This window comes from Eubalaena glacialis, chromosome 10 (assembly GCF_028564815.1).
Source record: "Eubalaena glacialis isolate mEubGla1 chromosome 10, mEubGla1.1.hap2.+ XY, whole genome shotgun sequence".
Taxonomy (NCBI): domain Eukaryota; kingdom Metazoa; phylum Chordata; class Mammalia; order Artiodactyla; family Balaenidae; genus Eubalaena; species Eubalaena glacialis.
This window is the reverse complement of record NC_083725.1, coordinates 23,390,925-23,416,788: the sequence shown is the minus strand read 5'-3', so window position 1 is coordinate 23,416,788 and position 25,864 is coordinate 23,390,925. Positions and strand designations below refer to the sequence as shown.

Genomic DNA, 25,864 nt, shown 5'->3' with positions numbered 1-25,864 from the left:
TTTATCCCAGAAACGTATTCTTATTCATCTAACTCCTACTGCCTGACACGGTGCCTGGCCCACAGCAAGAACAAATGTTTGTTGAATGAACGATGAGATGGTTAAATGAATGAAATGAATATTGAATGAATGAATGACCCAGTCCCAGGAAGTCTTTTCCACAACAAGGCTGCCTTTAAGCCTAACTCACTGAGAAGAGATTTACCAGAAGGATGGATAATCTAGCATTTTAAAGAACTCTAAGTCTTGTTTGGTTTGGCTTTTTGTTTTTGTTTTTGTTTTTTACTTAACCACCACCTCCTCCACCATCATCCCTGGGCCCAAGTTCAGGGGCTGATATAGTATGTGTTTTAGCAGCTTTGGGAGCTGGAAGGAAAATCTATTTCCAGTACATTGATCTTTCACTGACACATGCAATACCAGCAGAGTAATCATGGCAGATCAGCTCTGGGCTGATCCCAAAGTAGGGGACGGTGTGGAGGGTGCCTCAGAGGGGAGAAACTGCTGGAGTGTGGACAGTGCCAGGCTGGGCAAAGGAGCAGTGACATATCAACAAAGCTAGGACATGATACAGAAAAGGATAATATGTCAAAAGGGGAAAAGACCTGCTAGGGGATGGTAAAGGTTTACTTGATTTACTGCCATCAAGGAGTTATTCATATCTCTGCCACACTGTTTTCAAATTGTCATCAGAAACCTTGCAACAATTCTTAAATTCTAGTATAACTACTAGCCTTGGAAGGAACTGTTTGCATTTTTAGGGAAGCAAAATTTTAAATCTCCAGAAGCAAATCTACAGGACACGATGGGAATGTGGCTGATGCTTCCATCTGAAGAGCCATCTTTCTTTGCACCACACCTTGAGAACATCAGCACTGAAACAATCTCAGGGGTTGTGGGGTCTGCACACCCAGCCCCCTCTCAGGAATTCTTTCCAAATCCATCACCCAGACAACAGTGAAAGTGTCTTGGATTCACTGACCCACTTAATGTGCCCCTGAAGTCTCCCAGGCTAATCCTCCCAGCCACGATCAGGAGTTAACATTTCATCTTCCTAGAAACCACTAAAAACAAGAGCCAAGCACAGTGGAGTTAGCAAGAGATTTCAAAAATCTCTGAAGCAGCCTGAGGACTAGTGTCTCAACCTCCTCGTTGTCCAGAGTTTTGGGCTTTGGTGGGAATGACCTCAACCAGGAACACACCCTCATCCTTATTAGAACCACAGAAAAAATTTTAGTTTTTTGCTTCTTCAAATTAAAAAAAAGTTGCTTAACCATATCTACAGATCTACAACCCAAACAGGCAAGATGGGTGGAGAGAGGCAAGAAGTGGTATTTAGAAAAGGTAATTGCTTTATAGAACTCCCTTATCCATCTTTCACCACTTAGGCAATCTGACTTCCAGGCCAACATGCATTAGCTACTGGAAAAGCATTAGTCTAAGGGTACTATGTCATTCATAAGAACAGATTTATGACTGTTCAGGCCTCAGCATCCGCCTTCTTATAGAAATGGGGATCCAAGTGCAGAAAGAGGTCTGCACCAGCTGTTCCTCTTTGAGAAATGATAAGACAACACTTTCTCAGCTGACAAGGTGTTATGGCTGACATGTTCCCTTGCCTGCATTTAGCTGGACCACTAAGTGTGGGTATGTGTGAGATGAAGGGGGTGGGGGGGTGGGAGGGGTGGTGTGAACCTAGGATGCAGGCGGAAAAATGCTTTCCTAAAAGCAGAGACGCATGCTCAGCTCCACCGGCTCCCTCCTAAGTGAGCTGTCTCCCATATAAGGGCAGAAAGAGGCGGATATCTGCATATCCAGCCCCACTGGGGGAGTGGCAGAGCAGCCAAAGGAAAACAACATTTCTCTTTCTTGAATTGGGGCTGCCAGTGTGTGAGGCCACAGAGAGGTAGAACCATGAAACTAACTGGCCAAGTCAAAAGGTAAAGGATCTGAGGAAGAAAAATCCTGAGGCACATGTCAGAGCAGGCATCTTGCCGCCTCCCCAAGAAGAACCTCACGGATGAGGATGGTACACTAAATCCTCTGCCTCAAGTCAGACAAAAGTATTTTAATGCTAATTAATTATATGATTTAGGCTCTCCCTGATTAGCTTTAAAACCCTATTTTATAAAACAAGTAATTTCCTACTTGCCATCATAATCCTGTCAAGTCAGGGAACAAGTGATTACAAACTGGGTCTGACTGATACATTATTAATTCCCACAGGTTTAACATCTCTCCAATCTTATCAGACAAACAATCTCCCAGAAAAGCTACCTTCAAATTAGAGTCAAATCAATTTTTTAAAAAACACGGGTACTGGGCAATATGAGTTCTGTTCCGTCCTGAAGTGCCTCCTTCAGTAGAGACCAGACAGGGTCAAGGGCCACTCCTTCCCCTATGCTGGTTGCAGCTTCCTAAACCCACTGTATTTTACAGTGATAATCCCAGGCCAGCAGCCTGTTCTCCCAGTATAGCGCCCCCACCGATCCCCGCCTGTCTCTGGCCAACAGCATCCTCCAGTCCTGGCCCTGCTGCCACCCACGCCTCCCACCTCCAAAGCCAAAGTGGCTTCACCTCACCATTTGACTTGCGTCCCTCCCATGGTCCCCCTCGTGGCTCCGGCTTCAGCAAGTCGGCTTCCCGGGGTGAAGTGGGAGGCTGAAAGTCACAGCGCTCCCCAATTCGGGCATGTCTCCCCGCGCTGGGGCCCGAAGAACGACTCCACGGGCAGGCCAACTACCAGAGCCGCTCGCCCCGGTCCCGAGAGGGAGGAGGGAGGACAGAGAAGCAGGCGTCTCGGCCCCAGGGACGGGGATGCTCCCGGCTCTGAGGCGCGCTGTCCCGGCAGCTCAGACACTGCAGCAGCCCGGCCTCGGCGGAAGCCGCCTCCCCTCGCAGGCTGCGGGTCCCCGGCAGCGGCATCGTGGTCTCCGCGGCCGCGCGGCTCCGGGCGTGCCCCCGGGCGCAGGCATTTCAACCCATCTCCGACCCACCAGAGAAAGGCTGCCCGCAGATCCGGCTGCGCGGTCGAGTCCCGGGCGGGCGGCGGGCGGCGGGCGGCGAGCGGGCGGCGATCCCAGCTCCGCACCGCCTCCCCGGTCCCACCCTCCCGACGCCCTCCCCCGCTTCCCAGGCTGTCACTTGCGGCCAGGCAGCGCCGGGCTCGGACCCAGGCTGGCGCTCGGCCGGCCGACTGAGCTCCCGGCAGAGCGGGGCGGGGCTGCGGGGCCCAGCGGGAGCCCCTGGAGAGGCACCGGAGAGGCCGCCGGTCGGCAGAGGGAGGGGTCTGTGGTCCCGGTCTGGAGAAGCCCAGAACTGATAGCGGTGCCTTCTCCACTCTGAACCCTGCCTTCGTGGGCACGGAGGTCGGGGTGGGTCTAACTCGGCTCCTCGTGGGAGGGGGCTCCCCCGGAAACCCGCCGAACGCCTGTCTCCCCGCACGCTCCCCTCGGGCGTTTCATGTGTTCTTTTTTCTCAACTAAGGATCGTTTTGCTTGGATATGGTGAGAGGCTGGCCCGAGGTCTACAGGTCTACGAAGCAACAGGCGGGCAGTCGGGCAGGGCTTTGCCAGGATGTCTCTCAAGGAGCAGGGGGAGGGGATTGGACATAAGGGCCTATCTTTCCTATCTTCTGAACCACTCCCCGTTCTGAATCACATACCAGGGATCTCCTGGCCTTCATGGATCACTTAGACATTAGGTGGACTCCCCCTGAGTGGGGGGTGGTGGGGGGGGGGAGTGGGGCAGAATGTGCCAGAGCCTTCTGGGTCCCAGCGTAATGACTGAGCATCCCAAAGAGGTGAGAGGTTGGCTCAGAAGAAAACGACCAAATCAGGAAGGAGAGGAAGAGGAAAGCAAACTATTCTCTGACCCCTCACGTAGAAAACTGTCACTGTCGGCCCACTGAAGCCTGATTTCCAATGGCCCCTAATTCACACGGTCTCATACCCCTGCTCCCAGTCTGAGTTCTGCCAGACAGCAGGAAGGCAGGTGCTCTCAGGAAAAAATCCAGACTCTTTTTTTCTCTCTCTAACTCTGGCAAGCACTATCAGGCACAGAAAAGTAAAAGGCCTGAAGCCATGCAGGAAGCAACAGATCCCATTGTACAATGAAATCTCCTTTGATTCTGTACCAAGTGATAGTCCAAGCAGCAAGCAAGGAAGAAATGGTTTAGATTCTCAATAAAAGCACATCTATTGCTTAATGGGTACAAGGTTTCCTTTTGGGGTGATGAAAATCTCTTTGGACTGGATAGAAGTGATGGTTGCACAATATTATTGAAGGTACTACATACCACTGAATTGTACACTTTAAAATGATTAATGGTTAATTTAATGTCATGTGAATTTTAAAAATAAAAAACCACAACTATTAAATGTGAAAATTAAAGTTGAGCAAGGTTACCAGTATATTAAAATGATGGAGAGAATTCCATGTGACTTCAGCAAATTAGAAAATGGTCCATCAAACTGAGATGGAATTTTATTAGGAAAAGAAACAGGAGGAAGAAAACAAACACATAAAATACATACATATTAGACAAAGAACAATTAGGCTGAACTAGAACAGACTAACCCTGGGTTGAGGTAAGAGAGAAAAGGTTATAAGAGCATAAATTAAATATGATTCAGCAATAAAATGAAGTTAGTAAATAAGCTAACATGATCTGGGGATGTGCTTATAGGAGCATGATTTACATGAGCCCGGAAAGTAATCTTTTTCTGCCACTATACTTAGCATTGATCAGGCTTTTATTAGAGCACTGTGTCCTGTTTCGGTCTCTGCATTTGGCTCTAAGGGATAGAGACAACATTTTTCAGCTAGAGTCACACACATTGTTAGCCCACTCAAATGTGTACTAATCGGCCACAATTCCCAGCCCTGTAAATGAAAGCTGGGAACATTCTAAAGGCTCTAAGACAACTCTGCTCATTTTCTCTTGCTATGAGCTTTATACAGCCTTCTCAGGCCATAATTTAAGAGTCAGACTCAGGCACAAAGACAGTGCAATGGAACTGGCTCTCATAAACACTGGCAGCTGATACGCAAATATCAGAACCATCGGACTGGGCCCTAGCAGGTCCCAGTCATGCCCCCACGTGGACACAGCGAAGCACTGGCACTGGTATGTAGGAAATTCACAAGCATCCCAGCCTACCCCTCCTGTCAGCACAAAACCACAGACAGTGCTGAGGGCTACCCCTTTAAAGCCAAACATAAACTGAGGGAAAGAGGAAGGGCTTCAGTGCCTTATTGCCTGTTGCATTACTACCTGAAGCTGACAACCCTGAGCATCCCCACAATTCAGCTCTTAGGGAGGACTGTAGTGGTGAAGAATCTGAGGCCACAGTTACCTGGAGCAGCTGGACCCGGACGGGGACCTTTGCTGCCCTTCATACTGCTGCACCAGGGCTCGCACGCTCCAGCATGGATTCTCAATCTCCTCATCCACGCTGCTGTTCCTAAAGGCAGAGGGCGCCAGCAAAGGAGAAGGTGTCAGTCCTTCAGGTCAACCCAACAAGTACTGATAGACACCACTTTGGGAGCACTATGGGAAAAAAGATGAATAAGGCAAAGCCCCTGCCTTAAGGACACTTGAAACCTAGTAAGAAAGGCAGATACAAAAAACCAGTAATTTCACCAATCTCTGCAACACCTCAGAGTCGTGTTCCCTCTCAGCAGACGCACAACCCACAAAGCGTTTCCTGCCATGACTCTCTAGGACAGCCCGCCCTTTAGGATACACTCCAGGGGGAGACTCAGGGATGAATCGGGATGTTGCTCCCACATATATCTCCCAGTGCAGAAAACACACTGTGCCAAAGGCACATATTTAAAACTCTGGGGACTTCCCTGGTGGTCCAGTGGTTAAGAATCCACCTTCCAATGCAGGGGACATGGGTTCGATCCCTGGTCAGGGAACTAAGATCACACATGCCGCGAGGCAACTAAGTCCATGCGCTCTAGAGCCTGCACGCCACAACCAGAGAGAAGCCTGCAGGCTGCAACCAAGAGTCCACGCGCCGCAACTAAAAGATCCCTCATGCCGCAACTAAGACCAGATGCAGCCAAATAAATAAATAAATGAATATTTTAAAAAATAAAATAAAACAAAACTCTGTGCACCAAAGCAAAAAATTACATATATGATTCCTTTACTTTCTACTAAAGGCAAAATAAACATCTCTAAAAGAAAGGGCCTTTTTTCTCTTTTGGAGCGCCCTCTCCAACCTCCACTCCATGCTCTTTTCTGCAATGTGGGCTGTTTAGGTGATATTTCCATTTACTGCACTATATCATTTAAGGGAAGAAATATCAGAGTGGGTTGAGCTCCCATCCCCAGATTTCCATCCTTACCTCTGTCTGTATCGAAAGACATCCCGCCCTGACCGTGACATGTCGTGACACACATCAGCTAGGGCGGCAGCTGCTCCCTGGGCCACAGCAGTGGCACAGTGTGGCTGGTGACTCTGCAGAGGGGCTCTGGCGTCCTGTCCTTGGCTCACTGTCCTGCTGGAGCCCGGTTTGAAATGAGCTGCCAAGGCCAGGACCAGCCTCATGATAGACTTCAGGTTGCCTTCCACGATATCTGAGGATCGGAACAGACCGAGAGGTCCTAAGAGAGAGGCAAAGAGCTGAGGACTCATTCAGTTACTACATATTTGCTAGTGAGCAGGTAAGCAAGGCAATCAAGCTCTCTGTGTTCAACAGGGAGACAGAGTATTTGAAAGCAATTACAATAAAGTACAATAACGTATGAGAGGGCTTCCCTGGTGGCGCAGTGGTTGAGAATCTGCCTGCCAATGCAGGGGACACGGGTTCAAGCCCTGGTCTGGGAAGATCCCACATGCCACGGAGCAACTGGGCCCGTGCACCACAATTACTGAGCCTGCGCGTCTGGAGCCTGTGCTCCGCAACAAGAGAGGCCGCGACAGTGAGAGGCCTGCGCACCGCGATGAAGAGTGGCCCCCGCTTGCTGCAACTGGAGAAAGCCCTCGCACAGAAACGAAGACCCAACACAGCCATACATAAATAAATAAATAAACAAACAAATAACGTATGAGAGAAGAAGTACAGGATTCTTTGGGAGCTCAGAGTAGAAGCATCTTGTCTAGTCTAGAGGGCTCAGGGAAGGATTCCCAGAGGAAGTGAGTTCTAAACTGAGACGTGACTGACCAATAATGGTTTACCAGATGAGGGAAGGGAAGGCAAAGAGTATTCCAAGAAGAGGGAACAGCAGGCATGAAGGTCTAGAGGTGAGACAGCACGACACACCCGAACTGCGCCATCCAGTATGGGAGCCACTAGCCACATGTGGCTATTGAGCACTTAAAAGGTAGCTGTAGTCTGAACTGAAATGTGCTAGTACTAACCTAGCACACACACAAAAATAGAATGAAAAATCTCATGAGACTTAGTACAAAAAATAGAATGTAAAATGTCTCATTAATAGTTTTTTACACTGATTATATGTTGAGCTGATAATACTTTGGATATGTTGGGTTAAGTAAAATATATTATTAAAATTATTTTCAACCATTTCGTTTTCTTTTTTTTTTTTAACCGTGGCTATTAGACACATTCAAGTCATGTATGAGACTCACATTATATTTCTATGGCACACGCTGTGGAAGAGGAACAGAAAGCAGTTCAGCATAGCCAGAGCTCAGAGTTCAGGGGGAGAGGGTGAAAGATGGAGGAGGATGAACTGGAGGTCAGGTCAGAAAGGGCATGGTAAGCCAGAGGAAGGACTCTGGATTTTCTCCTAAGGGCCCTCAGATGCAGAGGAATGGCATGAGCATATATACTCTTAGAAAGATCATTCTGGCTGCGGTGTGGAGAGCAGAGGGGAGGGGGGCAGAAATGGATGCAGTGGGACTAATTAGGAAGTTGTTGCACTTCTCCAGGTAAAAGACAATGATGCCCTGAACGGCAGTGTTCCCTCAAAATAGCCGACTTTAATGGGCCAGATCCCCAAGCCCACTCCTCATGGGGCCCAGATTAGAGATATTATGGCATTCTAAATTTTGTCCTAGAAAAAAAGAGAAATGCAGGCAGAAAAAAATATAATAGGTCTGGTTAACATAAGGAAATAGGTAAAATTCTATTTTTTAGTTTCATAGCCTTTTAAATATGCAAGCCTTCCAAAAGGTTTGATTGATACCTTCTACAGGCACTCTCAATGGTCAGTATCTGCCCCGCCTGAATGAGCCCAACACAGAGAACACTAATAACACACGAAAGGAGGGCTCCCTCCTGCCCCCATTCTCATCAGAGCCACAGGCAATCAGGCCCAGAAACTGAAGCTGAAACAGAACCAGATTATAATCAGTTCTACAGAAACAGTGAGAGGACCTGGGAGCCTGTGCTTTCTGAGGACACCTACACCATTTCTTCCCTGCAGCCTGGGCTCAAACTGGATTAAGAGGTGTCCTCTTCTGGCCATGTGGCTCAAAAAACTCAAAAAACATAATCTATCTTCATTTTTGATAACTTAAACAAGACATTCTAAAATTAATATCACAATTTTATAATTTCTTTTCTGTTAATCTTCCTACACACACTCAAGCAAAACTTTACTCAGTTAAAATGAATAGAGAACTTCTATCTTCACCCAGGTTTCCAAAGCACTTGGATTTTGATAATCACTCTGTCCCAAGAGGATAACTTTCTTTATGGAAAAATGATACGAGGTCGTGGGCCTAATCCTACTCGAGTCTACTTGGAACCCTCAGCTACACAACAGATAGTTCTTCTGAGGGTGACAATCACCAGGTAAAGATGAGTGTACCCACCCACCGTGGACAGGATGAAGCACTGACCTTTAGCTGAAGTCTGGTGCATACGAATCTTTTTGGAGGCTACAAACTGTAACACTTTCTCCACATTATTCTTCATCTCCTGCTGGTTACTGGGACTCAGCTGTACACCACTCAGCTTTTCTCCTGCTGTTAGAATAAAGAAAATATATGAAGTTACGGGGAGCAGTACTATCACAGTTTCATAGTAGCCACACACAGAGAAAGAGAATATTTGATGTAAACACTAAGATTATCTATAAATATGCAAGTGAGTTAGGCCTTGGTGTTTGTAATTTGGATGGGGAATAGGAAAATGAAAGCCTTTTGCAGGGCTTTCAAATTTTCAAATTTATTCCCAGGGGCCTGTGAAGTTGCTGTGCGTACATTTTTTCATTCAACAAATATTCATCGAGCACCCACTGTGTGCCAGGCCCTGTCCTAAGCACCAGAGAAACAGCAATGACCAAGACTTTGTCTTTCCTTCCATCACAGAGTTTATATCTGTAGGGATGACAGATGACCAAGATAACAGATAAATCTTCAATATAATTTCGGGTAGTGATAAGTACTATGAGGAAAGACAAAGAAGAATGATCACGGTCTCTCTGATAACACATTTGGGCAGAGGCTTGAATAAAGTAAGAGAGGTTAAGATTTGCGGAGGAAGCATTCCAGGCTGAGAATCCACAGATCCCAGCCCCAAGGTGGGAATGAGGTCAGCTTATCTGAGGAACAGCAACAAGACCATAGGGCTGGAGTGGAGAGAGTGAGGAGTCGAGTCCTAGGGTAAGGTGGAGAGGTAAGCAAGGCCAGGTCATGTGGAGCTTTAGGGACCAGAGGAAAAGAGGAAAGACCTTGAATTTTATTCTATGTGTAATGGACAGCCAACGGAGGGTTTGAGGTAAGGGAGTTACATGATCTGATTTATGTTTTTAAAAATTGACTCTGTGTGGACATAGATTATGTGAAGAGGAAATAGGGAGATTAGTTAGAAAGGAAGTGAAAACAATCAAGCAAGATATAATGATGGTTTGGGAAGAAGCTGGGAGGGGAGAAGTCAGATACTGGGTACATTTTTAAAAAATTTTTAATTAATTTATTAATTAATTTTTTAAAGTACCAATGTTTATATGGGTGATTACAGGGCATTGAGAGTAAGAAAAGGGACTCAACACAAGGAAGAACAGGAGGTAATGCCAGGTGATAGCAGGTTGAGTCTGCTTCATGACAAGCCTCGAAGAGGCACAAAAGCTGTGTCCACTGGCTACTTGGGAGGTCTCCCCAGTGGGAGAAATGGTATCTTGCACCAGTTCAGGGAAGGGAGGGAAGAAGAGAGAATTTATCACCTGGATTTCTCCCATCTCCCATTAGTCAAATGTTACCCCAGGAGCACTAACTCTTCCACACTCCTGGGTTGCTAGTGGCTACTTGAGATACCAGATCCCATGTCCTGTGCGGTCATTCCATCCAAGTCTGGAAATGATGGGAGGAGACAAACTCTGGGTATGCGGCTGGTGAGTGCCGGAGAGAATCTGGTTTTGTACATAAGATGTGTTCACGACAGTCCAACACTGTTTTTCTTTTACCAGAAGAGGGAACCTGGCATAATGATCAAAGACCTTTCCCAAGGTCACATAGCTAGTAAGTGGTAAATTCAGGATTTGAACATAGTCTTGGCTCTGGAAACTGTCAAAGACCAAGATAAGGAAGTTGGATTTTATGCAGCAGGCAAAGGAGAGTCGCTAAAGGGTTTCAAGCTGGGAATGACGTAAGATAAAGAGCTTTTTATAAAGCTCCCAATCTCTACTTTGCTCCATCTTCCCATGTGGCTGAACTTGGCACAAAAGTAGGTGGCCCCAGAGATATGAGGACATCCAAGACAGTTTTTGAGCTCTGACTAGATCCAGAGCTCACATGGGCTTCAACACTGCCTCATAATCTTTCTGTCTTCATCAAAGCCTACACCTACCAAAGAGACTAGCTGGTCAGAGGCAGGCAGGATCTGGGCGGAAAGGTCAAAATGAGGGGAAGAGCAGATTGACCTAAAGACCAGGAGCCGGAGGAGGACCAGCCATATGTCCACTGTCAGCCGGTGGGTCTGGGGATGTTGGCATCCGCATATGAGTCCTTTGGTGTTGCCTGAGATGATCAGATCTCATGAATTGTCGGCTGCACTGGTCACATTTATGTGGTCGGTATTTGGTGTGTATCCGAGAATGTCTTCCAACTTCATCAGATCGGAAGAAGGACCAAGTACAGGCTTCCCACATGCATTTACAGGGCCTTTCACCTGTGTGTCTGCGTTGGTGACTCACGAGGTGGGAGCCCTTAGTATAAGCTTTTCTCACAGTTGCAGCGGTAAGGCCTTGAAGCTGGGGATCTCCTCCTGGGAGCCCTTTCCTGGGCCCCGGAATACTGCTCTGCTCTCCGTGGAGCAGGTAAAGACTACTTAGGTAGGAAGGGGTCTTCCTGGGAGACTGGCTGGCTCACAAAAGAGCCCTGGGATTCCAAAGCCAGCAATAATGGGATCCAGCTGGGGGCATCCCAAAGTTGTGGGGTTTCTAGACTGCAACATCTGAGCCAAAGAGGGGAGCATTGCCTGGGCCTCAGTGGAAGGCATGGTTGGATACAATAATGTTTTAGGTGTTAAAGGGTCTCTGTTAGAAGTTACTGTTGGGAGGCCAGAATAAGGCATTGTTCGCATTCTGATGTGGGACATCATTGGGATTCCACTGGCAGGTGAGACTGGCAGCCCATTGGGGGGCATCCTTAGATTCCCACCAAAGGTCGTGACCACCCCTGGAATACTGGGCTCTCCTAAGGGCATTGCTTGGGGCCCCTGAAAAATCATCATTCCTGGCTGGGAAGGAGACATTCCCTGAGTAAATCATCTGGGAAGGAGTGAAAGCCACTTGGGGGCTCACACTGTGGTCAGGCAGCAACATACTGAACTGTGGCCCCATTTCACTGGCATTCTGCCTGGGTGCCTCAGCAGAGACCAAGGGGATCCTCTCCAGCTCTGTGCACTGAGGGACGTGTTGAAAACCTGATGGGCCATGGTTCCAAGAGGTGTGCACTCCACTGCTTCCAGGAGATGAAGACACGTCCAAGATGGACATTGACTTCTCAGTCTCCTTTGTGAACTGGTGTGGAGCCACATGCCACCGGCTCAGGCCCTTGGCTCCCTGCTCCATCTTAATCTGGGATCGGTTGCACATCGAGACTACGCAAGGGTCCAGACCCACACCTGAGCAAAGCTCCTGGGTACATTTTTAATATAAAGCACACAGCACATGTGAAGGACTGGATATGATATATGAGGAAAAGAGAATAATAAAAGACAACTTCTAAGTGTTCTGCTTTAACAGCTGGGTGAATGGTACTGTGATGTGTCAGATGAAGAATCTCGGAGGATAGAGGAATCAGTGGGGAGAAGGAAAAGTTCTGATTACAACACATGAAGTGAGAGCTGCATTTTTTTTTTTTTGGCCCAACCAGAGATTGAACCCAGGCCCTCATCAGTGAAAGCACCGAGTCCTAACCACTGGACCGCCAGGGAATTCCCGAGAGCTGCATTTTAGACATCCAAGCAGAGATGTTGAACAGGAAGTTGATATTCATGTCTAGAACTTAGGGCTAGCTAGGGCTAGAAAAGCTTAGGGCTAAAGATACAAATTTGGGAAGAGCTCACTTAGGGATAGAGAATAGACAAGGACTAAGGTCTAAGCCTCTAAGGAGAACTTCAACATTTAGAGGTCAGGAAGGAGGAGAAAGCCAGCAAAGCAAACAGGAGAGGCCAGTGAGGAAGGAGGAAAACTCGAAACCACAGGGTCCTGGAGACCAAGGGGAGAAGGTGTTTGGAGGAGGAGGGAGTGATCCACTGTGTCAGGTTCTGCTAAGTTGAATACAGCGAGGACTGAGGCCTGGCCACTGGATTTGACAAGGCAGAGGTTGTGGCCTTGAGGAGAGCAGTTTCAGGGGAGTAGTGGTATCAAAAGCCCAGTGAGGGCTGGCTAAAGAAAGAATGGGAAATAAGGCAGTGAATTCTGTGAATTTTTCTATGTAGCCAAGTCACAACAGAACGCAGCATTTAAGAACCTGGGTTTGGGGAAAACAAGAATACATATTCATATTGCTTGTTATATGCATAGAATACCTCTGGGAAATAAAAGCAAGAAACTGCTAACACTGGTTGCCTCTAGAAAGAGCAGGTAGCTGGCAGGGGGACAGAGGTGGAAAAATGGCTTTCGACTTTATATCCTCTTGTGTTGTCTGGATTTTCTAACTGATTATATTTCCAGTATAATCTATTCAAATGAATGAAAAATTAAATGTTTAAAATGAGCTTTGGAATTAAAGCAGATCTAGGTTTGTATCTCTGCTTTGCCACTTACAGTTATGTGACATGTAAAGTTGCTTAACCTTTCTAAATCCTATAAAATGGGTGAAATCGTACTTACGTCATATCCATATAATAAATCCATCAAAGCAGCATGCTCAGCAGGATGCTTGATATATGCATATACATATACATATATATATAAAGTACTCAATGAATTTACTTATTTTTATAAATTCTCTTTTAAGTTTGTTTCCTGAAAATGGGGCTATTATGTTTCTCAAAGGTTGATAATCAAATGAAATTAAATGAGATAGTGTTCAATAAATAGTAGCTGCTATTACTATTACCATGGTTACTATCACTATAAGTGAATACTCTAATGAATCCATGAGCTGTCTGAATGAGGTATTCATGGACAGGCTGCCTGTTGCAAACCTGACTTCTTATATACCACTTGCAAACCCCACATCCCTCAAAGACTCTAAGCAAGGTAAGCTTACTTACATGACAATGAACGTTTGAGCACCTACTGTGTGTCTGGCACTTGGTTAGGCGTTGTAGAAACAGAAAAAAAATTATACTGTACCGCTCTTAAAGAGCTCAGTCTATACAGGAGAAATAGATAGTAAATAATTACCTTTTGGTGAGAGAAATAATAACAGAGCTAGAGACAAATGCTATGGAAATAAGGTTATGACACCATCTAATAAGAATGACCGGCAACAACTCTGGGGCTTCAAGAAAACAAGGTCTCTTGGGAAGCATCATGGTAGTGAATACCGTAGAGGGGTCCTTTTGCTGCTAACACACCTTCTATTTGCCTGGCTACCGCTTCCTTTTCCAGCCTCAGTCTAGACATCAAATCTTCTGGAAAGCCATCCCTCAACCCCTAAGACTGGGTTGGGTGTCCCCCCATGTGCTCCTATCTGCACTTGCCCCATCAGAATACTAAGTACATTAATGGAAGTGACTTCACTTTCCAGTCTTTCCAACTAGATTGGGAGACTCTTGAGAGCCTAGACTGTGCTCATCATCATATTCCCAAAGCTTAACACGGCACCTGGAACACAGTGTTTGTTGACAATAAATCAATAAAATAACCTTGGGCGGGTATCTTAAGTCTTCTCTACTTCCATTTCCATTTATTTTATTCATTTATTTTCTAAAAAAATTTTGGGGCTTCCCTGGTGGCGCAGTGGTTGAGAGTCTGCCTGCCAATGCGGGGTTCGAGCCCTGGTCTGGGAGGATCCCACATGCCACGGAGCAACTGGGCCCGTGAGCCACAACTACTGAGCCTGCGCGTCTGGAGCCTGTGCTCCGCAACAAGAGAGGCCGCGACAGTGAGAGGCCCGCGCACCGCGATGAAGAGTGGCCCCCGCTTGCTGCAACTAGAGAAAGCCCTTGCACAGAAACGAAGACCCAACACAGCCATAAATAAATAAATAAATAAAATTTAAAAAAAAAATTTTTTTTGGCCGCAGTATGCGGGATCTTAGTTCCCCGACCAGGGATCGAACCTGTGCCTCGTGCAGTGGAAGCGCAGACTCTTAACCACTGGACCACCAGGGAAGTCCCATTTACATTTATTTTAAAGAAGAAGCAATCTGCTCTGAAGGGCATATGGAGGATAAAAGAGGCCATGTTCTGGTTTACGTTAGCATCGGAGTCCAGGGCCAACTGACCTACAATCTCGATGAGATACGCCAGGATCACCCCATCCCGGAGATCCTGTCGCAGGTCCTGCACAGGCTTCACTGTTGGTCTCTTCTTCAGCTGTGCGTTCACCCAGGCCACATATGCCTGCAGCTGTTGCTGGAAAATGAAAGGTGGAAATAAGGGAGAAGTTGCATATTACTCTTATCCTCTACCCTGCACCCTTTAAGGCAGCATTTGAGATCGGGCAATCTATATCCAGAGGGAGGAGGAGAAGCTTTTAAGGAAAGAAAGAAAGAAGGTCAGACATGGAGTATGTTCTAAAATTCTCTAGTTTTATGCTAGTCTCCAGGGATAAGCTAACCTCTGACTTGGGTGGCAATGTGGACACAGGTACGCAGATGAGTGTTTCAGTGACTATGACTCCTGCTTTCCTTGAGTTTTGCTCTGTTGACCAGGGATAAAGGCTGGGCCAGAACCACAGCCAGTTTTCAAGTGTAACCACTGCTGCCAGCAACCCATGATGCTTCTCAGGAACAATCACTCATGTCCTGTATGCACAATGAACTGTGACACTCCTAAGAATTGATCTTGGGGAACCAGGAATCAACAGAAACTAAGCTCAGAAATGCCTCTCCCATAGCTGCTTTCTTTACAATGAGACTTAACTGAACCCAATCCAAGGTTTATTCTCCTGAGCCTATAATCCTGGGATTGCTACGGAGATAGTTTTAATCCATGCTTTATATTGTCAAAGAGGATCTAGTTACCTGAAACCTGCACAAAGAAAGAAAAAGAAAGGCTATGACGAGCAGTGTTCCTGAAGACTGGGGTTGCGGATGGAGGGAGCTTTCATTTATTTTCAGACAAAGCTATGGCCCAGTACCATCAGAAACCCGTCAGACTCAGGTAGGACACATAACTCATCCCAACGCTTAGACAACCTTACATATTCCATTTTAAACACAGCTTGCATTCAGGTGTTTATTCTGATTATCTGGTCTGAAGATGGGCACTAAATATCAAAATAGCACATGAACAATGTCTTAATACAGGCAGCAGTTCTGTCTGATTTCTGTAGAAGCCCAAGACCCTGAACCTAAAAATTAAGGTCAAAGGCTAACAGTATTAAACTATAATTTGGTTAAAGTACAGTTGATTTCCAAGCCCCAAGTACTTCCTTAATGAAATGATGTTGGAAATTACTCACTGGCTGCATCCTGGGCTTAAATGAAATCTTCACTATTTTCTTTCTCTATGTTGATTTGTGGGAATAAATGAAGTCCTTTGGAAGGTAGTGCTAAGGCAATAATCTATCAGCTACTGACAAACTATAGGAAGTGCAATGATCAGCAGAAGGTGGGGGGAGGAATGATATTTACTGAGTACCTACCATGAACTAAACACTATTTTTGATGTTTTATATATGTTTTTTAAAATAAATTTACTTATTTATTTATTTTATTTTTGGCTGCGTTGAGTCTTCGTTGCTGCACGTGGGCTTTCTCTAGTTGCGGTGGGCGCGGGCTTCTCATTGCGGTGGCTTCTCCTGCTGCAGAGCATGGGCTCTAGGTGCTCGGGCTTCAGTAGTTGCAGCACGCAGGCTCAGGAGTCATGGCTCGTGGGCTCTACAGCACAGGCTCAGTAGTTGTGGCGCACGGGCTTAGTTGCTCCGCGGCATGTGGGATCTTCCCAGACCAGGGCTCGAACCCGTGTCCCCTGCATTGGCAAGTGGATTCTTAACCACTGCGCCACCAGGGAAGCCCCTATATATGTTTTAATGAGTTAGTAATGTACCTGGAACACAGCCTGCCCCACAGTTGATGCTTACTAAATGGTCATTATTATTTTCATTATCATTATCTAATTCAGTTCTCACAAAAGCACTGAAGGGTCGGTATCATCTCCATTCTATGGATGAGGTGCAACTTCTCTAATGTCCCCATAGCTAGGACCTGGCAGACCTGGTAAGGAAACCCAGTAAAGGTGGTCCAAGCATTTACCAAGGGCCTCTTGCTATTCAACTCACTCTGCAGAATAGAGGCGGCTGCACCTTATGCCTTAACATGGGCCAGACTCCTGTCCAGGTCTGCTCCCACTGTACAGCCAAAACACTGTGTGAGGCAGGCCAGGCAAAGGGCCCTTCCATAGCAAACCACTCTGCTCCGGGCCAGAAAGGCATTATGGGTAACAGCTGGGTCAGGTTACCAGGCTTATGTACAACTCTCTGTATCAAATCTCACCCTCGACCCACCCTCCACACATTCCTGCTTAAAATCCTTCACTGGCTTCTCATTATCCTCAAGATAAAACCCAATCTCCTCAGCTGCATTTAAGTCTGTCATGTGCTGGCCCTTACCTCTTCTCCAGCTTCACTCACTCCCTTCCCCCACTTTTGCCCCCCATGTTTCAGTTCATCCAAACCATGTGCAGTGCCCCAAACACGCCATGTTTTCCAGCCACGCTACCTCCCCCTGCTTGCCATCTCCTCTTAAATCTCAGCTCAAGTATCACCTTTTCCAGGAAGCCTTCCCTGACCCTCCCACACACCTCAGACTCCGATCTCCTTGAGGATGTCCTGTGTCAAGCAATCAGTTCAACAAGTTGAGTGCAGGCACTGTTCTGCTATGGGGCTACAAAGAGCGTTATGCCTTCAAGAAGTTTGCAGGAAGAAAACGAGAAGAGAGGGAGAGGAAGAGAAGCTTGCAGGCTGGTAGAGACAAGCACTATGACAGGGGTGTACAAGGTGCTAAGAGAGTATTAGCCCGATCTGAAGCCCGTGCTCGGCGGTAGAGGGGTTCCTGAAGGAGGAGAGGAGGCAGAGAGGGCAGTGAGCTCAAAAGGAGCTCAGGTCTGAACTACGCTCTATGCAGGAAGTTGTAAGAGTTCAAGATTGTTGGACTCAGAGTAACAGGTGCTCAACAAATATCTGTTTGAATCAGTGAATCATCTGTCACATTTCATCAGGCCAAGACTTAAAATGATTGTAAAAGTTAACTATGCAAGGGCAGACAAGAACAAGTATTTTTCATCAGGCCAAGACGATTTTACTTAAGTAACCATAGCCTTCTTTTGGCCAATGAATAAAAGTAAGTTGTCTCTGATGCAAAACTACTTTGAGGTTCCAAACAGTAATGTTCATGCACATTAATCACAGCTCTGGTCTTCCAATAAAGAGGATTCTACAGCATAATAATTGTCACCACTTTTCTGAACACCTACTCTGTGTCAAGAGCTATGCTAGGTCCTTAAACACATTTTCTCTAATGCTAATCTGCTAGGGATATTTTACTGTATCTATTTTGCTAACTGGAAACTGAGGCTCAAAAAAGGTGAAATAAATTGTTCAAGGCCACCCAGATTGTAAACCATATGAAATTCACCCTGACTCCCAAGCCAGTGCTCCTTCCACTCTACATTCTACCACACTGCCACCTAAATTAACGCATCCCGGAGGTTTAAATGACCCCACCAAAACTCTTAGAATGGAAGTCACTTCTTCCACCACATCCAATGTTTGAGTCTCTTGTGTAATAATCTACAGTAAGTAGTTGTCTACTAATCAAAGTGTGCTCCTCAGACGAGCAGCATCAGCATCACCCAGGAGCCTGTTAGAAATGCACTCCCGTAAAACATTGTAAATCAACTACACTTCAAAACAACTACACTTCAAATAGAATAGAATAAAATAAAATAAAATAAGGGCTTCCTTGGTGGCACAGTGGTTAAGAATCCGCCTGCCAATGCAGGGGACACGGGTTCGAGTCCTGGTCCAGAAAGATCCCACATGCCGTGGAGCAACTAAACCAGTGAGCCACAACTACTGAGCCCACGTGCCACAACTACTGAAGCCCGTGCGCCCACAGTCCGTGCTCCGCAGCAAGAGAAGCCACCACAATGAGAAGCCCGCGCATCGCAATGAAGAGTAGCCCCCGCTCACTGCAACTAGAGAAAGCCCACGCGCAGCAACGAAGTCCCAATACAGCCAAAAATAAATTAAAAAAAAAAAATAAAAATAAAAATAAAATAAAATGGAGGGCTTCCCTGGTGGTGCAGTGGTTAAGAATCCGCCTGCCAATGCAGGAGACAGGGGTTCGAGCCCTTGTCCGGGAAGATCCCACATGCCGCGGAGCAACTAAGCCCGTGCGCCACAACTACTGAGCCTGCTCTCTAGAGCCCGTAAGCCACAACTACTGAGCCCACATGCCACAGCTACTGAAGCCTGCGTGCCTAGAGACCGTGCTCCACAAGAAGAGAAGTCAGGACAATGAGAAACCCGCGCACCGCAACGAAGAGTAGCCCCCACTCGCCACAACTAGAGAAAGACCGCGCACAGCAACGAAGACCCAACACAGCCAATAAATAAATAAATTAATTAATTAATTTTAAAAAAGAATAGCGGGACCCTTGAATTGGGTCCCCAATTTCTAAAAAATAAATAAATAAATAAAATGGAAATGCAGACTCTCAAACAGTGCCCCAGCCCTAATGAATTAGAACCTGTATTTTTAAAAGAGTCCCCTCATCTTGTATTTTCTCTGCCCCAGCTCTGTAATCAGCTATTTCTCAAAAGAAAACAATTCTGGCTCCTTTTATTGGAGAATAGTTTTTAGAATCCAAACTTTGGGCATGAGGTGTACTCATTCTACTTGGGTGACATTCTGGGCCCTCTCGGTAGTAGAGTAGGAAATATGTGTATGTATACACACATAAACACATATCTGTATCTACTTATCTTGACAGACAGATGGAGAGACATACCATGAATTATCCTGATCCTGCCTCCAGCCCAACACCACAGGGTTCATCTCTCTTTTCCCTTTTCCTTATATGTAACTCCTTTCTCCCACAGTGAGAAATCTGACTCTATTCACAATATATTTACCAACATTTCCACAGTCCTAGAAAACACATCAAATAGTTTGACTCTCTAATCCATACCTTGTGAAAAACAAATTTATTAACCAGAACATAATATTTGTATGTAGTTCTTTTTGTCTTTGGCCTTACAGTGCACACTCAAAATACTGATTCCGAAGTGACTTAGGTTAGTTCTTTTCTTTCCACCACCTTCAGTGTGGTTATGTTACTAACTGCAATATGGTTAGGTACATTTCTTACAATTTACAGTCCATTTTGGATTCTCCTCACGTTTTGGTGGATTTTAATTTTTTATTTTTGGGGTAGGAGAAAGATTACCATGATTCTAAAAGTCAGAGCTATATAAAAACATATATTCAGAAGTATCACTCCTCCATCATTCTTTCTACTCCATTCCCTTTTCTCCATTCTTTCCACCCCATTCCTATCCTCCCCTGTAGGTAACCAATCGGATTCGTCCTATGTTATCTGGATTAAAAAAGAGATGTATATTTTCTTATTTCCCTTTCCTTCTTATGTGAAAAACAGCATAGTATTGATATTCTTTTTACACCTGCACTTTTCACTTCACTTCAATTAATATTCACTTAATATATTCTGGAAATCACCCCATAATGGTCTAGAGATCGTCCTTATTTTACAGCTACATAGTACTCCACTATGTGGCTATATCATAATTTATTCAACCACTCTTCTACATATGGGCATTCAGGTTTTTTCCAATATTTTGCAATTAGAAACACTGCAGCAATGAGTAACCTTATGCATGCGTATTTTCATGTTGATGGAGGTCTATTTTCAGGGTAGATTCAAAGAAGATTGCTAGGTAAAAAGGCACACTAAGTAGATAACTTTATTAGATATTGCCAAAATCCCTGCCAAAAGCATTGTATCCATTTGCATTCCCAACAGCAATGCATGAGAGTGCATTTTCCCACAGCCTCGCCAACAGAACATGTTGTCATACTTTTAAATTTTTGCCAGTGTGATAGATAGGTGAGAAATTGTATCTCAGTGCTGTTTTAATCTTCATTTCTTTAGTTATGAGTTTGAACCTCCTTTGGTAGGTTTAAGAATTCATTTTATATTCTTATCTTTTATATCTTTTTTATATCTACATGAATTGTCTGTTCACATCTCTTTCCCATTTTTCTATCAAAGTTTTTGGTCCTTTGTGCCTCCATTTTTAAGAGTTCTTTATATATTAGGAATGTTACCCTTTTGTCTTTGACATATGTTGCAGAGATTTCCCAGTTTGTCAGTCATCTTTTGACTTGGTTTATGGTAGTTTTTTGGCCATGAAAAGGTTTTCATTTTTATATAATCAAATTTACTGATATTTTATTTTATTGCCTCTGAATTTTGAGTCATGGTCAGAAAGCCTTTCCCTACACTGAGGTGAAAGAAGAATTCACCTCTGCTTTTTTCTAGTTCTCATACGGTTTCAAAATTGTTTACATTTAGATCCCTGATCCATTTGGAATTTATTCTTGTGTATGATATGAGATATAGATACAATTTATCTTTTTTCAAATGGCTACCCAGTTGTTCCAGCACCATTTACTAAAAAGTCACTCTTTACCCCAGGGATTTGAGATGCCACCTTTATCATATACTAAATTTCCATAGTTTGGGTCTATTTCTGGACTTCGTATTCTATATCACTTGTATATTTGTTTATTCATGCACCAGTACCAAAATGTTTTATTTGTAGAGGCTTTATAATATATTTTAATATCTGGTACAACTAGTCCCTCCCCCCTGAAATTTTTCTCTTTTTAATGTTTTCTTGCCTATTCTTGCAAAGTTATTTCTCCATACGAACTTCCGTAAAGCCTGTCAGAATTTTTATTGGGATTATATTAAATTTATAAACTGACATAGGCAGAACTGTTACCTTTATGATGTTGAATCACCCTATTCAAGAATAGGGGGTGTCTTTCCATTTGTTCAAATGTGTCTTTCAGGAGTGTCTTAAAGGTTTCCTCTTGTAGGTTTTATACATTTCCTGTTAAGTTCATTTCTAAGTATTCAATTCTTCTTTATTGTGATTATAAATGTGGTTTTCTCTACCGTTACTTTCTGTAATTGGTTACTCTTTGTGTATGTGAAAGCTGTAGGTTAATTTTATATCCTGTTACCTCATCTTCTATTGTTTGAGTTTTATCAATAATTCTCAATGATTTCCAGGATTACTGTCACATCATCTACAAAAAGAAATAGTTTTACTTCTTTACTAAGCCTTGTGCCTCTAATCAATTTCTAAATACCCCTGGTACAATGTTGACCAGCAGTGGAGATAGTGGGCATCCTTCCCTGTTTTGGGGCTTAGAGAAAATACTTGTAGTGTTTCCCAATTTAGAAAGTGACTGGTTTTTAGGAATAAGGTATATATATATATATATATATATATATATATATATATATATATATATATATATATATTTTTTTTTTTTTTTATCATGTTAAGAAAGAATCCATCAAGTATTCTTTTCTTTTTTTTCCCGACTTTTTTGGGGTTTTGTTTGTTTGTTTATTTATTTTTGGCTGCGTTGGGTCTTTGTTGCTGCGCGCGGGGGCTCCTCTTCATTGTGGTGCGCAAGGTTCTCTTTGTGGTGCATGAGCTTCTAGCTTCTTGTTGCGGAGCACGGGCTCTAGGTGCATGGGCTTCAGTAGTTGTGACATGTGGGCTCAGTAGTTGTGGCTCGCGGGTTCTAGGGCGCAGGCCCCGTAGTTGTGGCGCATGGGCTTAGTTGCTCCGCGGCACGTGGGATCTTCCCAGACCAGGGCTGGAACTCACGTCCCCTGCATTGGCAGGCGGATTCTTAATCACTGCACCACCAGGGAAGTCCCTACTTTTTTGTTTTATTTTTATCACACACTATAAAATACAGCGCATGCTACACAATACACTGCATAACCTTCTAGCAGGGGTAGACGAGCATAACTGAGTTATTTTTCATCCATCAGGAAAATGCTTCCTTAATCAGTGTTCTCCAAACCCTTTAACACATAGTAACGATTAACTCCAGAGATGCGCCTATCTCTTTCCATCAAGTTCCACTGATACGAATAATGGGCAACCATTTTTTCCTTGCCCCTGTTAGTGAACCTGTGGATGTGCGCAGTGGCCTTTCGCAGGATGAACAAGCACATGGCCATGATAGCGATCCCAGAGTGAATCTCGAACCACATCTCAATGCTGTTACCAAGCAAGTCTTATTTTCTTGAGTGGTTTTATAAGGAACGGATGTTAAATTTTGATGAAAGTTTTGTCAGCATTTATGGAGATAATTCTATGATTATTTTTCCTGAGATCTAATATGGTATATGTGGATTTCCTAATAATGAACCTACCTTGCATTCCTGGAGTTAATCCTACTTGATCATAATAATTACATTTTTAGTGTGGTGTTGAATTTTGTTCGCTAATAAAATATTTACTAGTGCTATATTAGTACTATATTTGTTGTACTTTTTCATGGGTATTCACAAGTAACATTAGTCTGTAGTTTTCTTTTTTGCACTACCATGTAGATATATTCATAAAATGAAGCAGAAAGTTTCTCCTTATTTTCAATCCTCTGACATTATCTGTAGCGCACTGGGCCTGTCTGACGAGTGGAGGTTTGGTAGAATTCCCCTGTGAAATAATCTCTGCCTGGTACTTTTTTTGAGGAATAGTTCCTTATTAAGGTTCTCTAATTCATCTACAGAAATTGGTCTGTTTAAATATTCCATTTCTATCAATTTTAGTAATCAGAATTTCCCTCAGAAATTATCAATTTCACCAAAGTTTTAAAATTTATTTGTACAGACCTGCAAAGACTGTTACAGTTTTTTTCTGTTTCAAGGATTACTTCTCCACTGCCATTTCTTATTTTGTATATTTGTGCTTTCTCCTTTTTTCTTCTTCATCATGTTTATTTTCTTCTTCATCATCTTATTTTGTCTATTTTTACAAATGGTTTCAAGAATTATTGCTATTCTGGTCTAAATCCCTCTAAAACCATAATATCTAGAACCAAACACAATACTCTGGCTATAAAAACAGACAAGATATTTCACATTCTTTTCTCCTTCTCTTCCCCTTCTTCCTCCTCCTCTTCTTCTCCTTCTTTTTTTTGTTACCACCTCACATAGTTGACTCAGTGCTATCAACCAAACCCCTAAAAATTTTTAACACATTCTGCTGTGAAGCCAGTCTCCTCTATTTCCATTCTTGTATAACTGGTCTTCTTGACGCATATTTACCTTTAACAAATTTCAACTGGTTAGATCCCATCTCACAAGATCCTTCCAGACCCTGTCATTTCATGTATTCATTTATTCAAATCAACCAACATTGCCAGGCATTGCGCCAGGCCCACTGATTACAGGCATATAAATAACTCTAATACAAAATGATTACTGCAACAATGGCGAAGTGTTAAAAAATGCTATCTATGCACAGAAGGAGCAACAGGATGGAAGGATGAGGCTATCAGGGAAAGATCAAGAGGAAAGAAGACATTTGTCTGGTTCTTTAAGGATATTTGCTAATTGGAGAAGAGTAGAAGGGTATCCTAGTGAGCAGTAATTAAAAAAAAAAAAAGGAAACAAAAGAAAAAGAAAGGAAGAGCCTGAAGGCATATGGTATCTTGGAGGAATAGCCAGTTAACAAATCAGTGTGTGGGCAGAGCTGTAAGTGGCAGGCAATGATGATGGAGAAATAGGTCAGCACAAGACCTACCAGAACTTAGACTTAAAGCCTAAAGAGCTTCAACAGGAAAGCATGGAGTTTTGGAACAGGAGAGTGAAACGGTGAGACGTGTATCTTAGAAAGGTCACTCTGGACACAGCACAACATGGGACAGAAAGAGCAGCATCCAGGCAATAATTCAAGTGAGAGAAGATGAAGGCCTAAACTGAAGCAGTACAGTTAGAAAAGGACAAATTACAGAATTAAGTCAGAGATGACTGACAGGAGGTAGGCAGTGATGAAAAGAGAGAGTCCAAAAAGTCACACCTGAATGGATGGTGATGCTTTAATTGAGACAGAGAATACATGAAGAGCAAGTATTGGGGAAAAGTAAACAGTTCAGTTTGAACAAGAGTCTGAGCCATTTGCAAAACATCAGGGTAGAGATGTTCCGCAGCCAGCTGGCAAAATACAGGTCTAGAGCACAAGAGATGGGTGTGGGGTGGGAGAGAGAGATGTGTGAGAGCATCTGTGTGTGACAGGCATAGCCATAGGTGCAAATGGGATAATAACACCATCTACTGAGCACTTACTACATGCCAGGTACTGTGCTAGGCACTAAACCAACATCTTTTCATATAAATATATGTGTGTGTGTGCATATATATTTATACAGTTGACCCTTGAACAACATGGGTTTGAACAGTGTGCATCCAATTATAAACAGACTTTTTTCTTTTTTTTAAAGCTTTTAATTTATTTATTTTTTTATTGCAGTATAATTGATTTACAATGTTTTTTTGTTTTTTTTTTTTTTTGGCTGCGCTGCGCGGCTTGTGGGATCCCAGTTCCCCAACCAGGGATCGAAGTTGGGTCCTCAGCAGCAAAAGCGCGGAGTCTCAACCACTGGACTGCCAGGGAATTCCCTACACAGATTTTTTTCAAGAGTAAATACGACAGTACTGTAATGTCTGCGGTTAGTTAATGCAGATGTGGAGGGACTGTGGGCCTCCAAAGGGCTGACTATAAGTTATATGCAGTTTTCCCACTATGCGGAGGGTTGGCGCCCCTAACCCCCATGTTGTTCAAGGGTCAAATATGTAAATATTTATCCCCTCCTTCACATTGATTAGAGATGTGGAACAACTATTACCATATTACAGATGTGGAAACCAAGGTTCAGAGCAACCAGCCCAGGGTCACAGGGCTGGTAAGTGACAGAACAAGGATCTCAACCCAGTGCTGACTCCAAATCCTGGGATCTACAACACCCCCAAAAGTAAGGTGAACCATAAGAAGTTATTTTGGCAGGAAAGGGAGTGGGGAGAGAGGGCACTGAGGGAAAGAAGAGAATGAAAATGCACTGAGTGCCCATCCCTGTCAGCCACTGAATGAAACCCTTTATATGCATTATCTCCTTTAATCATCATATCCAGTCATTAAAATCGATATTATTAGTCCCATTTTTCATATGGGAAGCCTTGCTCGAGATCATAGTGCTGA

At 44.2% G+C, this 25,864-nt stretch overlaps 2 protein-coding genes and 1 pseudogene across 7 annotated transcripts in view; all 3 read right to left on the bottom strand.

Moving 5' to 3' along the window:
* Window positions 1-25,864, bottom strand: part of DIXDC1 (DIX domain containing 1) — a 73,571-nt gene that overhangs the window by 28,519 nt on the left and 19,188 nt on the right. For 4 of the 6 annotated variants that reach the window (XM_061203971.1, XM_061203970.1, XM_061203972.1 and 1 more), the window contains 4 exons: window positions 14,829-14,958; window positions 8,826-8,951; window positions 6,361-6,592; window positions 5,358-5,465 (listed from right to left, as the gene is read on the bottom strand). In XM_061203971.1, the coding sequence (XP_061059954.1) occupies window positions 5,358-5,465; window positions 6,361-6,592; window positions 8,826-8,951; window positions 14,829-14,958 (596 nt within the window). Of the gene's footprint in view, window positions 1-2,582; window positions 3,007-5,357; window positions 5,466-6,360; window positions 6,593-8,825; window positions 8,952-14,828; window positions 14,959-25,864 lie in introns of those variants that run through there. The other 2 variants (XM_061203973.1, XM_061203974.1) reach the window with 2 other exon arrangements.
* On the bottom strand, window positions 10,847-11,998 carry LOC133099407 (Krueppel-like factor 17; annotated as a pseudogene).
* LOC133099237 (NADH dehydrogenase [ubiquinone] 1 alpha subcomplex subunit 1-like) lies at window positions 22,663-22,875 on the bottom strand. Its single transcript, XM_061202765.1, has one exon. It carries the CDS (start codon window positions 22,873-22,875, stop codon window positions 22,663-22,665), a length of 213 nt encoding a protein of 70 aa, XP_061058748.1.

What these genes read in the sequence shown, in the direction of transcription:
- LOC133099237 (XM_061202765.1), bottom strand. Translation starts at nt 22,875, where the DNA reads ATGTGGTTCGAGATTCACTCTGGGATCGCTATCATGGCCATGTGCTTG.